The 13,368-nt window shown below is 72.2% G+C and overlaps 1 protein-coding gene across 1 annotated transcript in view; it reads left to right on the forward strand.

Annotated features, from left to right (window-relative positions):
• Positions 1 to 13,368, forward strand: part of PIEZO1 (piezo type mechanosensitive ion channel component 1) — a 31,022-nt gene that overhangs the window by 12,331 nt on the left and 5,323 nt on the right. The window contains exons 2-32 of the mRNA XM_054697616.1: positions 1,543 to 1,638; positions 2,376 to 2,498; positions 2,852 to 2,894; positions 3,005 to 3,143; positions 4,678 to 4,846; positions 4,922 to 5,135; positions 5,212 to 5,383; positions 5,477 to 5,590; positions 5,663 to 5,744; positions 6,263 to 6,363; positions 6,505 to 6,765; positions 6,972 to 7,083; positions 7,155 to 7,333; positions 7,411 to 7,559; positions 7,638 to 7,820; positions 7,914 to 8,009; positions 8,138 to 8,288; positions 8,391 to 8,567; positions 8,822 to 8,947; positions 9,024 to 9,224; positions 9,385 to 9,589; positions 10,300 to 10,404; positions 10,633 to 10,786; positions 10,942 to 11,185; positions 11,259 to 11,355; positions 11,431 to 11,602; positions 11,855 to 11,944; positions 12,020 to 12,105; positions 12,363 to 12,434; positions 12,806 to 12,906; positions 13,210 to 13,306. Of these exons, the coding sequence (XP_054553591.1) occupies positions 1,543 to 1,638; positions 2,376 to 2,498; positions 2,852 to 2,894; positions 3,005 to 3,143; positions 4,678 to 4,846; positions 4,922 to 5,135; positions 5,212 to 5,383; positions 5,477 to 5,590; positions 5,663 to 5,744; positions 6,263 to 6,363; positions 6,505 to 6,765; positions 6,972 to 7,083; positions 7,155 to 7,333; positions 7,411 to 7,559; positions 7,638 to 7,820; positions 7,914 to 8,009; positions 8,138 to 8,288; positions 8,391 to 8,567; positions 8,822 to 8,947; positions 9,024 to 9,224; positions 9,385 to 9,589; positions 10,300 to 10,404; positions 10,633 to 10,786; positions 10,942 to 11,185; positions 11,259 to 11,355; positions 11,431 to 11,602; positions 11,855 to 11,944; positions 12,020 to 12,105; positions 12,363 to 12,434; positions 12,806 to 12,906; positions 13,210 to 13,306 (4,311 nt within the window). The remainder of the gene's footprint in view (positions 1 to 1,542; positions 1,639 to 2,375; positions 2,499 to 2,851; positions 2,895 to 3,004; positions 3,144 to 4,677; positions 4,847 to 4,921; positions 5,136 to 5,211; positions 5,384 to 5,476; positions 5,591 to 5,662; positions 5,745 to 6,262; positions 6,364 to 6,504; positions 6,766 to 6,971; positions 7,084 to 7,154; positions 7,334 to 7,410; positions 7,560 to 7,637; positions 7,821 to 7,913; positions 8,010 to 8,137; positions 8,289 to 8,390; positions 8,568 to 8,821; positions 8,948 to 9,023; positions 9,225 to 9,384; positions 9,590 to 10,299; positions 10,405 to 10,632; positions 10,787 to 10,941; positions 11,186 to 11,258; positions 11,356 to 11,430; positions 11,603 to 11,854; positions 11,945 to 12,019; positions 12,106 to 12,362; positions 12,435 to 12,805; positions 12,907 to 13,209; positions 13,307 to 13,368) is intronic.

The following is a 13,368-nucleotide window of genomic DNA, read 5'->3' on the forward strand; positions in this document are numbered from 1 at the left end:
ACAGGGATGCAGGATGGCATTGTTGGGGGGCTTGTGCTCGCGGTTGTGGCCAGGGTACCCTCACCTGCCCCCCAGGTGATGGGGGAAGGGACGGGCTGTTCAGAACTCACCTCCATCCCGCCCCCAGGGCTGCCTGTCCACAGCTGCTGGGCGGGGCGGATGGAACCGGGGTCCGCAGGAGGGCGGCGCCTCCTCGTCGTCCAGTGGCTGGCACATGCCCAGCCTGTGGGCACGGAGCCTGGACTGAGTCCCCATGGGCAGCTGCCCCTCGTGACAGGAGGGGAGAGGGCCGCCCACCCCCCAACTCCCCTCCCAGGCCTGTTTCTGGGGACCTGAGGTCGGCTCTAGCCCTGCGCCCGGGCCCTGGCCCCTGACGGCCTCACGGGCCTGGGGCTGTCGTGACTGAGCCACACGTGACACGTGCCCGCTTGGCTGCTTCCGAGGGCCTTCCCCGGGCTGTGCGGTCAGGCCCCCAGACCTCTGCAGCCCACAAACCCCAGCCGCCACTCACCCCGCGCTGAGCCCCCCCTTGGGGACAGGCTGGACGGTGGGGCGGGGGCAGGCCAGGGGCTGAGCATTCCAGCAGCCTGTGCCGTAGGCGCGCCTCCCGGCTTCCTGGGCGCGTCCGATCAACTCTGTTCTGTGCCGAGTGCTCTGGGGGAGCCCGGGGCTGGCCTCGCCCCTCGGGCTGGGCCAGAACCCCCACCTCAGTGGGGGTGGGGAGAGGGGTGACTGAGGCCCCATGCTTGGCCCCCACGGCTGTCGTTCTGGGGTCCTGCCCACCCTTCAGGTGGGAGCGTTGACTGGGCCTGGGCGCCTGGCCCATGGTTCTGTCCCCCGCGGTGGCTGACGCCCCGGTTCCCTGAGCTCCGCCTGGGGGGTCCTGGCAGGGGGAGACGTGAGGCCACGTGGGCTCAGGGGTCTGTGACTGGTTTGACCAGGGGGCTGAGGAGGCTCCCGCATCCGGTGCCGGTGGGACCCGGGGGTCCAGGCAAGGCCCTTGGGAGCCAGCCGCCCCCCCACCCCCCGGCACTGGAGGGGACACCACTGCCCCCAGGTCGCGTGACCAGGGCCTGTGGAGACCCGGCCTGGACGCAGAGAGGGCCTGGGCCCAGGCTTATTTTTAGACCCGCCTGTCCCTGTCCCCTCCCCGGGGAAGACGGTCTGAGTGCTGGGTCAGGTCAGCTTCTTTGGGGGGACTATCCAGACGCAGCCTGGCCCCGCTTGCTCGCAGGCACCTCCGGGGGCCAGGGGCAGGCCGGTGGTGGGCCCGGCTGCAAGGTGGGGGTCACCCGGGGCTGTGCAAGCAGGACCCCCACCCCGTGTCAGGCAGCAGCTCCAGTGCTGTCCAGGGCGCACCCCAGCAGGGAGGTGCCTGCCCGGGCTCGGGGGCCCTTGGCAGTGCGCCATGTCGTAACTGCACTTTCTAAAGCAAGGAGGCTGCTGGGGTGTCTGCGGGGCTGGGGGGCAGTGTGGTGGGGGGTTTGGAAGGTGTGTGCTGAGGGGGCACCCGATGACCTGCTGACCTCCCTGTCCTCCCAGCCTGCCTGCTCCGCGTCAACGCGCTCTCCCTGGTCTACCTGCTGTTCCTGCTGCTGCTGCCCTGGTTCCCAGGCCCCTCCTGGCACAGCCTCCGAGGTAAGGCGGGCAGCGGCCGGGAGCAGGGCCGGGGCTCAGGCGGCCATGCCGAGGCCTGTCCGGGCATGCGGGGGATGGGGGTGAGGAAGGGGCTCTGGTATCTGTGGCCCCACCCCCATCTCAGGACCCCTGACCCAGTGGGGGACACATGCCATGCCTGGGCGAGGAGAGGGACCCCCCCACTTCCCCAGTCCTGGGGGCCCACGTGGGCGCACCAGCAGAGGCCGAGGCTGGAGCAGGGAACTGGCCACGCCACAGCCTGAGCTGGATTCAGAGCCCAGAACCCGGGGCCAGTCCCAGTGGTACCCGCCGCAGAGCAGAGGGCCACAGGCTGCCCTGCAAGGGATCGCGGCCTCTCAGCCTCGGCACGAATGGATGTGCTGACTGGGGGGCTCCTGGGCCCCGCTTCTCCCCTCCAGGTGGGGCTTAGGTTTGGGCCCCTCCCCAAATGCATGACTTGAGGTCCTGGGGCTCCCTGTGGGGGCCCAGAGCTCTGCAGGAGTGTGGGCAAACCCACGGGCTCCCACAAGCCTCGGCCCCACCCCAGGGAGGTTGTGAGCAGGTGAAAGACAGGCTGGGCACCCCCATCCCCGCTGGGTCACCCCACGCCCACTTCCTCCTCTGCCGCGGGACCCCAGCAGTGTCCCACCCACGGCTGACCAGCACTGATGGACCCGCTGCCGTGCAGGGAGGCCGCCTGCCCCTCCGTCCCCTGCAGCAGGCCACTCTGCCCGCAGGTCACACTGGCCGCCTCCTCCGAGCCCTGCTGGGCCTCAGCCTCCTCTTCCTGGCTGCCCACCTGGCCTTCCAGATATGCCTGCACGTCGTGCCGCGCCTGGACCAGCTGCTGGGGCCCAACTGTGAGTCTCCAGGGCCCAGGGATGCCTGTGGGCCCTCAGGTCTGCAGCTGCTGACTATTGGGGTCCTGCCCACTGCAGGCCAGAACCCCCAGCTGCCCCCACAAAGGATCAGATGGGGGGCCCTGGTGGCCGGGGCGGGTCTCTGGGCCCCCGATCTGTCTGGCGGTGACGCCCCCTGCAGGCAGGAAGCTGGGGCCCAGTCGGCACCCCTCAGGCACATCTGGCCGCACCCCTCCCTGCTGGGCCTCAGTCTCCCTAAGCGAAGGCAGCCTGTGCCGGCGTTCCTGCGGGCAGCTGGCATCCCCGGGGCACCCACCACCTGACCCGGGCCCCCCCGCCGCCTCTCTCTGCAGGTGGCCCCTGGGAGACCCTCTCCCGTCATGTGGGGGTCACAAGGTGAGAGGCCAGAGCCTGCGCCAGCTTTCCCATGTGGGGGAGGGGGGCACGCCTGCCAGGCCCGGGCCTCCTGGCCAGCAGCTGCTCAAGCCTCTCCCTGCCCTCCACAGGCTGGACCTCAAGGACATCCCCAACGCCATCCGCCTGGTGGCCCCCGACCTGGGCATCCTGGTGGTCTCCTCCGTGTGCCTGGGCCTCTGCGGGCGCCTGGTGCGGAGGGCACGGCAGAGCCAGCATGCCCGGGAGCCGGTGAGGGGCCAGCTGGGGCTGGACACGCTCGAGGGCACGGAGGCCGGGGGGTGAGGTGGCTGCCTCTGTCCTGGGGGCGGTCTCGGGACCCCATGCCCTTCAGGCTTGCCCAGAACAGGAGACAAAGGCCATGCTGGGGGTGGGCAGCGCCTGGCGGGCAGCGCTGGGGAGGGCGGGGGGGGGCGCATTGGAGAACGAGAGCACCAGTGGGGTTGTGGGTCATCGTGGCTGTTTAGGCCCTAAATCAGGACTGCCCCGGAGGGTCCTGCCTCCAGTGGGGTGAGGCCCGGGTCCTGCGTGTGCCCTGCCCCCACCACAGGCCTCTGCACTGGCCTCAGCCCCACTCCCTGCAGGGGGCCCAGGGCCTCGGGCGCCCCGTGCCGGTCCCACTGTCGTTTGTCCTCAGCCTGGCCAGAAAGGGGGAGGGGAGTCCTGGGGCCCACCGCGGGGCAGGTCACTGGGCCTGAAGCCGACCCGCCTGCTCTCCGCCCGCCCGCCCCGCGGCCCGCCCCCGCCGGGTGTGTGGGCATGCAGGCCGGCGGCCTCTGGTTTCCTCGTTAGCAGGGCCAGGGCTTCCGGGAACAGCCCTGCCGGGAAGGGACTGGACTCCTTCCCAAAATCTGGGGGTGGCGGCAGGGCCAGCCCCTCCAAGCTGCCCATCACAGGTCTGCCCCGGGGGCTGGACCTGATGGCCGGGTGGAGACGGCGGGGGCGGGGGCGGCAGGGCACCTTGCCCACGGCCGGGAACACGTGGGCATCCCCAACCCCCCGCATCGCGGGTCGGTCATGGGGGCCGCACCCGCCCCGGCCCCCCCAGGTGGCGGCTCTCAGGCTCCCGGGGTGGGAGGGGCGGCCGCGTTGCCGAGCTCAGGCTGGCTGCCTGTGGCGGGCGGGGGCGTCCCGCTCTGACGGGCCCCCAGACTTGGGCAGGTCCTGCCTGGGGTTCTCTGGGACCCTTCGGGTTGACCAGAGGCCGACGCCAGGCTGGGGGCTGGGGTGTGGCCCGCGGGCTCCCTGCCACCGCCGCCCGCCCCGAGGCCCGGGGCCTCCAGGAAGCAGGACTCGCTGCTGCAGCCCCCAGTCCCGGGACGGTGGGGCCCGGCAGGGCCGTCCCTTCCCCAGCCAGCTGGTCGCTTCTGTCCACTGGCGAATCAGCCTCAGGGCACGCCCACCCTGAGACCCTAGCACCAAGCCTGGTGAAGTGGGGTCCCCTCACCCCACTCTGATGGGGGCCCAGCCCGTGTGGGCTCAGCTCCAGCCTGTGGGCCACGCGTGGTGGGGCGGCACATGCCCCCTTCCGGACACTCGCCGCTCAGTCGGGGCTGGCCCAGGGGCCTGTGCGGGTCTCCATGAGACGAGGGCGGGCGCTGAGGGGTTCGGCAGCTCTGGAGGCGCCTGCGTGGGCCGGGCCGGCCAGGTGGGCTGCTCCAGTCCCCAGAGCTGACTTGAGGGGGTGCAGGCCACGGCCACTGGGCAGCAGTGGTGGGGGCTCGGGGGGCTCCGTGCCCTGACCTGTCTCCCCGTGACCCTGCAGGATGACGACGAGAGGGAGGCGGACGCCCGGCCCCTGGCAGGGCTCCGGGGAGGCCCCGCGCTGGCCGCCAAGCGGAGATCTCGACTGGCCGCCCGGTTCCGGGTCACCGCCCACTGGCTGCTGGTGGCCGCCGGGCGCATGCTGGCCATCGCGCTGCTGGCGTTGGCAGGTACCCACTGGGTAGGGACCCTCGCGCCCCCGGAGCCCCCGCGGCCCGGCCTGACCCGTGTGTCCCCGGCCACAGGCATCGCCCACCCCTCGGCCTTCTCCAGCCTCTACTTCCTGGCCTTCCTGGCCATCTGCACCTGGTGGGCCTGTCACTTCCCCATCAGCCCGCTGGGCTTCAGCACGCTCTGCGTCTCCGTGGGCTGCTTCGGCGCCGGCCACCTGCTCTGCCTCTACTGCTACCAGACGCCCTTCGCCCAGGCCCTGCTCCCGCCCGCCAGCATCTGGGCCAGGTGAGGCGCCCGGCCCCCGCCCCCACGGGCCCCGCCCCACCGGCCCCGCGCACTCAGCCGGGTCCATCCCCCGCAGGGTGTTCGGCCTCAAGGACTTCATGGTTCCGGCCAACTGCTCCAGCCCGCACACCCTGACCCTCAACACCCAGCACGACTGGCCGGTGTACGCGAGCCCCGGCCTGCTGCTGCTGCTGTACTACACCCTGGTCTCGCTGCTGAAGCTGCGCCCCCACCGGCCCGCCGACCAGGTCCTGCCGCCCCTCCCCCCTGCACACCCCCACCTCCCCCCCGAAACCCCGACACCAGGCTGAGGGGCTGAGCCTGGACTCCGGTCTCCACAGAGGAAGGAGGTGACTGGGGGCGAGGAGGAGCGAGAGGTGGAGCTGACCGAGGTGGACCAGTGGCTGCAGGACCAGGCTTGGGCAGCCGCCGACAAGGAAACTGGAGCTGCCCAGGTGAGGGGTGGGCCCGGCTGGGCCGGGGGCGGCCCCCGTGGGCTGGCTCGCGAGGTCTGTCCTGTCCCGCAGCCGGCGGCGCCCGCGTCTCTGGAGCCGGAGAACTGCACCGTGCACGACTTGACTGGCCACAGCCCCGTCCGGCAGCACCCGAGTGAGTCCCGCGTGCTGGGCCTGGGCGCTCCTGCGTGTGCGTGCACTGCCCCCTGGTGGCCACCGGGGGTTCTCACTGGTCTGCCGCCAGGGCCAGGGCCAGGGCCCCGGGACCCAGCCCTCCAGGGGCCTCCCGGCCCCCGCACCCCTCCCAGTCCAGAGCGCACTCAACTCTCCCACCTTGGGGCCCTGTGCAGCCCTGTCTCGAAGTGCCCCCCCAGCCCAGCCCCCCGTGCTCCGGGCTGCCCCTGCACAATCAGGCAGTGGGGTGCTGGCACGGGGCTACCTTTCCGCCCGGGCCTTTGGTCTTGGAAGCCGAGGCCTGCGGAGGTGGGGGCTGGGCACCCCCATGCTCCAGGGCGTGCTCTGCCCCAGGCCCGCCACGGGCTCCTGCCAGCACGCTCCCTTCTCCCCACGGGCCACCTGTCCATGTCTGGGGGCAACGTTGCATGTGGCCAAGCCCAGCTGCAGCTTCCCAGGAGGGCCCCCAGTTCCTGCCTGACCGGCCCACCCCTCTAGGGCGCCCCCGGCTGGCGGGACCCCAGGAGCCATCACCGCTGCACAGCCTGGGCCACCTCATCATGAACCAGAGCTACGTGTGCGCCCTCATCGCCATGATGGTGAGTGGCGTCTGCGGGATGTGCCCCCTCGGCCGCGGGGCCCGAGCAGCCCGAGTCCAAGCCCGTGCCGCGTGTGTTCAGGGTGGGGGGGGTGTGCTGGCGCTCCGGGGGTCCACCCACTGGCCTCCCCCTCGCCCCCAGGTCTGGAGTATCACCTACCACAGCTGGCTGACCTTCGTGCTGCTGCTCTGGGCCTGCGTCATCTGGACAGTGCGCAGTCGCCACCAGCTGGCCATGCTGTGCTCGCCCTTCATCCTGCTCTACGGGCTGGCGCTGTGCGGCCTGCGCTACGTGTGGGCCATGGATCTGCAGCGCGAGCTTCCTGTCATGCTGGGCCCCGTCAGCCTGCGCCAGCTGGGGCTGGAGCACACGCGCTACCCCTGCCTGGACCTGGGCGCCATGGTGAGCGGCTGCCAGCGCCACCTCGCACCTGGCGTGGCCCTGAGGCAGCGGTGCCCGGCATGTGTGGGGCCAGGGGCCTGCGGGTGTGACAACATGTCCACAGAGTTGGCCAGGGGCAGGGGCCGGCCGCTTCCCACCGAGGGCACTTCTGGGCGGGGCCTGGTGCCGGAGGCCAGGCCGGCGCTCACTGACCCGCCGTGTCGCAGCTGCTGTACACCCTGACCTTCTGGCTCCTGCTGCGCCAGTTTGTCAAGGAGAAGCTGCTGAGGGGGGCCAAGGCTCCGCCCACGCTGACGGGGGTGACCGTGGCTGACACAGGTGAGGCGGGCGGGCAGGCGGGCGGGGCCCTCTCCCGGCCCTCCCGGCCCGACGCCACGTGTCCCCTGCAGAGCCCACGCGGACGCGCACGCTGCTGCGGAGTCTGGGGACGCTGGTGACGGGCGCGTACGCCAAGTACTGGATCTACGTGTGCGCGGGCATGTTCATCGTGGTCAGCTTCGCCGGCCGCCTGGTGGTCTACAAGATCGTCTACATGTTCCTCTTCCTGCTGTGCCTCACGCTCTTCCAGGTGCCAGGCGGGGCGGCTGGGCGGGCGGGCGGGCGGGCGGGCGGGCGGGCAGGGGGCTCACCGCTGCGCCCCCTCAGGTCTACTACAGCCTGTGGAGGAAGCTGCTCAAGGTGTTCTGGTGGCTGGTGGTGGCCTACACCATGCTGGTGCTCATCGCCGTCTACACCTTCCAGTTCCAGGACTTCCCCGCCTACTGGCGCAACCTGACGGGCTTCACGGACGAGCAGTGAGCGGGCGGGCGGGCGGCGGGCGGGCGGCCGGCGGGCGGGCGGCGGGCCTCAGGTGGTGACCGAGGCTCCCGCAGGCTGGAGGACCTGGGCCTGGAGCAGTTCAGCGTGTCCGAGCTCTTCTCCAGCATCCTCATCCCCGGCTTCTTCCTGCTCGCCTGCATCCTGCAGCTGCACTACTTCCACCAGCCCTTCATGCGGCTCACCGACCTGGACCGGGTGCCCCCGCCCCGCGCCCAGCGGCCGCGCTGGGCCTCCAGGTGGGCGCCCGCTCCGCTCCCAGCCGGGGAGGGCGGTCCCGTGTGGGCGCCCGGCCTGGCGGGGGGAAGTGACGCTGTGGGGCCCTGTCCCAGGCAGGACGGGGTGAGCGGGACCCCGCTGCTACAGCAGGAGGCGGCGGAGGGGGCACCTGGACCCCCCCAGGCCACGCGGGCCCCGGAAGGTAAGCCGCAGGGCGCCCCGTGTCCCCGGGCTCAGGCCCTCTGAGCCCCAAGCCTGAGCTGCGGGGCGGGCGGCTCGGGCCGGGAGCACGCCGCCTCACCCCACGGCCGCCCTCCCACCCTGCAGCGGCGCCCAGCAAGTGGGGCCTGGTGGCCGAGCGCCTGCTGGAGCTGGCGGCCGGCTTCTCCGCCGTGCTCACCCGCGTGCAGGTGCTGGCGCGGCGCCTGCTGGAGCTGCACGTCCTCAAGCTGGTGGCCCTCTACACCGTCTGGGTGGCCCTGAAGGAGGTGCGTGCCGGGCCCGCGGGGCTGGCGGCAGGACGGGTGGCAGCGGGAGGGGGTGGGGGGCGGCTGCGGGGTCCAGCCACCAGCCCGCCGCGCCGCCCGCAGGTGTCGGTGATGAACCTGCTGCTGGTGGTGCTCTGGGCCTTCGCGCTGCCCTACCCCCGCTTCCGGCCCATGGCCTCCTGCCTGTCCACCGTGTGGACCTGCATCATCATCGTGTGCAAGATGCTGTACCAGCTCAAGGTCGTGCGGCCGCAGGAGTACGCCAGCAACTGCACGGAGGTGCCGCGCCCCCCGGCCCGCAGAGGGGGGTCCCTGCCCGCGGGCCTGCGCTCAGCCCAGGGCCTGGGGAGGCACCAGGCAGCCCCACCCTGGCGGGGAGGGGGAGGCCCCCGAGCAGCCCCACCCCCTTTGTGGGGTCCCTTTGCCGCATTCCGTGACCCCTTCCCTGTCGGGGTGGACCCAGAGCCGAGGTGGGGCGAGGGGCCCGTGTCCCGCCCGCCCAGTGCCAGCGCTGATGCCCGCCCCTCCCCCAGCCCTTCCCCAACAGCACCAACCTGCAGAAGGCCGAGATCAGCCAGTCCCTGCTCTACCGCGGCCCCGTCGATCCCGCCAACTGGTTTGGGGTGCGGAAGGGCTTCCCGAACCTGGGCTACATCCAGGTGAGTGGGCCAGGGGAGGGCGGCGGGGGGCTGGCGGGGCCGGGCAGCCCTGACCGCCCCGCCCGCCCTGCCGCAGAACCACCTGCAGATCCTGCTGCTGCTGGTGTTCGAGGCCATGGTGTACCGGCGCCAAGAGCACCACCGCCGCCAGCACCAGCTGGGCCCGCTGCCCGCGCAGGCCGTCTGCGCCGACGGCACCCGCCAGCGGCTGGACCGCGACCTGCTCAGCTGCCTCAAGTACTTCATCAACTTCTTCTTCTACAAATTCGGGCTGGAGGTGAGGTCCGGCGAGCACCCCGCTCCCGTGCATCCTGCTGCCCCGGCACAGCTCCGTCTCCCGTGTGTGCGGGGTCAGGCCGTCCGTCCCCACAGGGGGTGAGGGGTCCCCGGGCCCCCACACCTGGCCCCTGTCCGACTGCACCCCCCGTCACCCCCAGATCTGCTTCCTGATGGCCGTGAACGTGATCGGCCAGCGCATGAACTTCATGGTCATCCTCCACGGCGGCTGGCTGGTGGCCATCCTCACGCGCCGGCGCCGCGCGGCCATCGCCCGCCTCTGGCCCAACTACTGCCTCTTCCTGACGCTCTTCCTGCTGTACCAGTACCTGCTGTGCCTGGGCATCCCCCCCGCCCTGTGCATAGGTGAGGCGCGCCGCCCCGCCAGCCCATCCCACAGCCCTCCCCTGGGCGTCTGCTGGGGTGCTGCCTCAGGGCGCACTCTGGACCCTTCCATGGCCTCCGCCAGCTCCCACTGTCACCCGGTTCCTTCCCCTGGAGGCTGGGGCAGAAAACCGTGGTGGGCACTGGACTGGCGGGGCCGGGGCAGCCAGGTGCCCAGGCCATCCAGGCTGCTTCTGGGCTTGCTGTAGTAAAACCGGGCCCCCTGTGGTCTGGCGGAGGCGCCGTGTTTGCTCCCACGCCCGCGCATCTGGGGCAGTCCCTGAGCACTGTGGCAGCCCGGCCACGCCCTCCGCCTCTCAGCCGCTGAGCAGAGTCCTGTGGGGCCTGGGGTTGGGGTTGGGGTGGGCACAGGGTCCTTCCTCTGGGGTAAAGGCTCGGGGGGCGCCTTCCTCTTGTCCCCCCCAGTCCTGTGCCTTCTGGGCTCTGCATCCTGCCCCCCGTCAGTGGTCACCACCAGAAAGGCCCCGCCTGCCCATCTCCCTCCCTGTAGGCCTCCACTCGGCCCCGCCCACACCCAGGTCCTGGGCAGTCACGCGGGGGCACGTGTCTGAGGACATGGGGTCTCTGGCCGGCGGGCCTCGGACGCTGAAGGGCCGTGGGGTGGGTGCGCGAGTGGACGTAGGCGCGGCCGCTGGGGATGCCGGGCCCTGCCCTGACACGCGCCCCCGCAGACTACCCGTGGCGCTGGAGCCAGGCCATCCCCATGAACTCGGCGCTCATCAAGTGGCTGTACCTGCCCGACTTCTTCCGGAGCCCCAACTCCACCAACCTCATCAGTGAGTGCGGCCTGGCCAGCGAGGGCAGGGCTCGTCCAGGCCGCCCGCCAGCGCCCCCGCCGGCCCTGCCTCCCGGGGCGCCCGCCGCGGTGCAGAGCAGCGTCCGGGGGGCACGCGTGTGGGGCGGGCGTGCTGAGCGGGTCTGCACGGCGGGCGGCGCTGCCCACGGCTGCTGGGGCGGGGCGGGCGGGGGATGCCGGTTGGTGGCAGCGGACCCTGTGCCCGCAGGCGACTTCCTGCTGCTGCTCTGCGCCTCGCAGCAGTGGCAGGTCTTCTCGGCCGAGCGCACCGAGGAGTGGCAGCGCATGGCCGGCGTCAACACGGACCACCTGGAGCTGCCCCGGGGGGAGCCCAACCCCGTGCCCAACTTCATCCACTGCAGGTGAGTCGGCCGGGCAGGCTGCTGCCGGGCAGGGCGGACGGTCACGCCAGCACAGGCTGCGGGGGCGCCGGCGGGACCCCCCACCCCGGCAGGTCCCTGCTCCGAGGGAGCTGGGGCTCCGGTGACGCCCCGCACTGACGCCCCGCGGCCGGCAGGTCCTCCCTGGACATGCTCAAGGTGGCCGTCTTCCGCTACCTCTTCTGGCTGGTGCTGGTGGTGGTGTTCGTCACGGGGGCCACCCGCATCAGCGTCTTCGGGCTCGGCTACCTGCTGGCCTGCTTCTACCTGCTGCTCTTCGGCACCGCCCTGCTGCAGAGGGACACCCGCGCCCGCCTGCTGCTCTGGGACTGCCTCATCCTCTACAACGTCACCGTCATCGTCTCCAAGAACTTGCTCTCGGTGAGCCCCCGCCAGGCCGACCCCTCTGCCCTCCGCCTGCCCGCCCACCTGGGCTGACCCGCCTCCCCCCCAGCTCCTGTCCTGCGTCTTCGTGGAGCAGATGCAGAGCAGCTTCTGCTGGGTGATCCAGCTCTTCAGCCTCGTGTGCACCGTCAAAGGCTACTACGACCGTGAGTGACCGGGCGGGTGGGCGGGACCGAGTGCGCGCCCGAGCCAGGGCCTGACCCCTGCGGTGCCGCCCGCAGCCAAGGAGATGCTGGGCAGGGACCAGGACTGCCTGCTGCCCGTGGAGGAGGCGGGCGTGCTCTGGGACAGCGTCTGCTTCCTGTTCCTGCTGCTGCAGCGCCGCGTCTTCCTCAGCTACTACTTCCTGCACGTCAGGGCGGAGCTGCAGGCCACCGCCATGCAGGCCTCCAGGTTGGCGTCGCCACGGGGAGCCCAAGCGGCAGAGCCCAGGCCCATCTTGGGAGCCGAGTGGCCGCTGCAGCCCTGATGGTGCCCATGGCAGCGCAGGGCGGCCCGGCCCTCCCGGCCCCACAGTCTGGTGGGTGGTGGGTAGGGCTGAGGCCCCCTTGAGCAGGGAGGACGTGGGCAGCTGGGCCCAGCTGGCCCGAAGCGGGGAACCCCAAACTGGGCAGAGAGGCTGGGGCCTCACCATGCCACCCGCAGGGGCTTCGCCCTCTACAACGCCGCCAACCTCAAGACCATCGACCTGCACCGCCGGGCGGAGGAGAAGTCCCTGGCGCAGCTGAAGAGACAGTAGGTGCCGCCCAGGGTGGGCACCAGGATTCCCCGGCCTGCCCAGCACTCACGGCCTCCCCCCACCACCCCCAGGATGGAGCGCATCCGGGCCAAGCAGGAGAAGCACCGCCAGGGCCAGACTGGCCAGGGCCGCCCCCAGGACCCCCGCCAAGAGCCAGGTGAGTGTGGGTGGGGCTTTGGCAGCCCCGCCCGCCACATGCTCGCCCACACGCTCCCCCACCCGTGCTCGTGGTGTCGCCAGCCGCCGCCCTGTCCCGTGCCATGTGGTCGTCTGTCCCGTGTGGCCGGCCCGCGCCTGCCTGTGGCCTGCCCGTGGGGGCCGCCGGCCCTTCCGCCCTGCCGCACACGGCCCTCCGCGCCCCGCCCTCCTCCCCGGCCCCGCTCCCTGCTGCTCATGCTCACCGCTCCTCCACAGGGCCCAGCAGCCCGGGGGGCTCCCCCGCGCCCCCGAGACAGTGGTGGCGGCCCTGGCTGGACCACGCCACAGGTACGGCCCAACCCGGCCCAGCTGACTGCCTCAGGGAGCCGCTGCCCCCCCCCCCATGCACATATTCCTTGCCCCGCCTCCGGCCTGTCGTGACGGGCTGCGCCCCCACAGCAGACGCTGCCCTCTTCTGAGCCAGAACCCCACGTGCCCTGCTGACCGTGGTCCCCACGCGTCCTCTTGTCCAGTCTCGTCTCCTCGCGCTGCCTGTGTCCTTTGCATGCGACGCCGCCCTGCCTCTGGCACCTGGGAGGGTGGCTGTGGGGCTGGCCCAGGGGTCACAGTGCTGGGGGACCGGGCAGGGCAGCACAGCCAGGCCCCCGAGGGGGTGGACGGGGGTGGGGGGCCGGCGCTCAGCCCCGCCCTGCCCGCAGTCATCCACTCTGGGGACTACTACCTGTTCGAGTCTGACAGCGAGGAGGAGGAGGAGGTGCAGCCCGAGGACCCGCGGCCGTCGGCACAGAGCGCCTTCCAGGTCAGGGCAGGGGCTGCCTCCCGCAGTCCAGGTGGCCCGCTGGGCCCGGCGCCTCCCCGGGCACCAAGTGAGACAAGCGCACACGGTGCGGGGCGCGGTCACCTGCTGCCGGGCCCTGCAGCGCCCGCTGATGGCTGGCCTCTCCCGGGGGCGCTGCACGCGTGCCGGACACGTCTGCTGCTGGGCCGGGCACGGGGCTGTGGGCATTGCCCCGCCCCCTGGGCTGTTTCTTGCCCTCGCCGAGGGAGGGAAGGTCCAGCAGGAGGCCGGGGGCAGACGCTAACCGCGAGCCCCGGCAAGCAGATGGCGTACCAGGCGTGGGTCACCAACGCCCAGACCGTGCTGAGGCAGCGGCGGGAGGAGCAGGCCCGGCAGGAGCAGGCAGGGCAGCTGCCCACAGGTGAGTGGGCGCGCACAGGGCTCTGGAGGGGACCCCAGGGGCCCAGGCGCTGACTTGTACCC

The sequence above is a fragment of the Talpa occidentalis genome, unplaced genomic scaffold (assembly GCF_014898055.3).
Source record: "Talpa occidentalis isolate TD23 unplaced genomic scaffold, MPIMG_talOcc4v2.1 talOcc4.17, whole genome shotgun sequence".
NCBI classification, from domain to species: domain Eukaryota; kingdom Metazoa; phylum Chordata; class Mammalia; order Eulipotyphla; family Talpidae; genus Talpa; species Talpa occidentalis.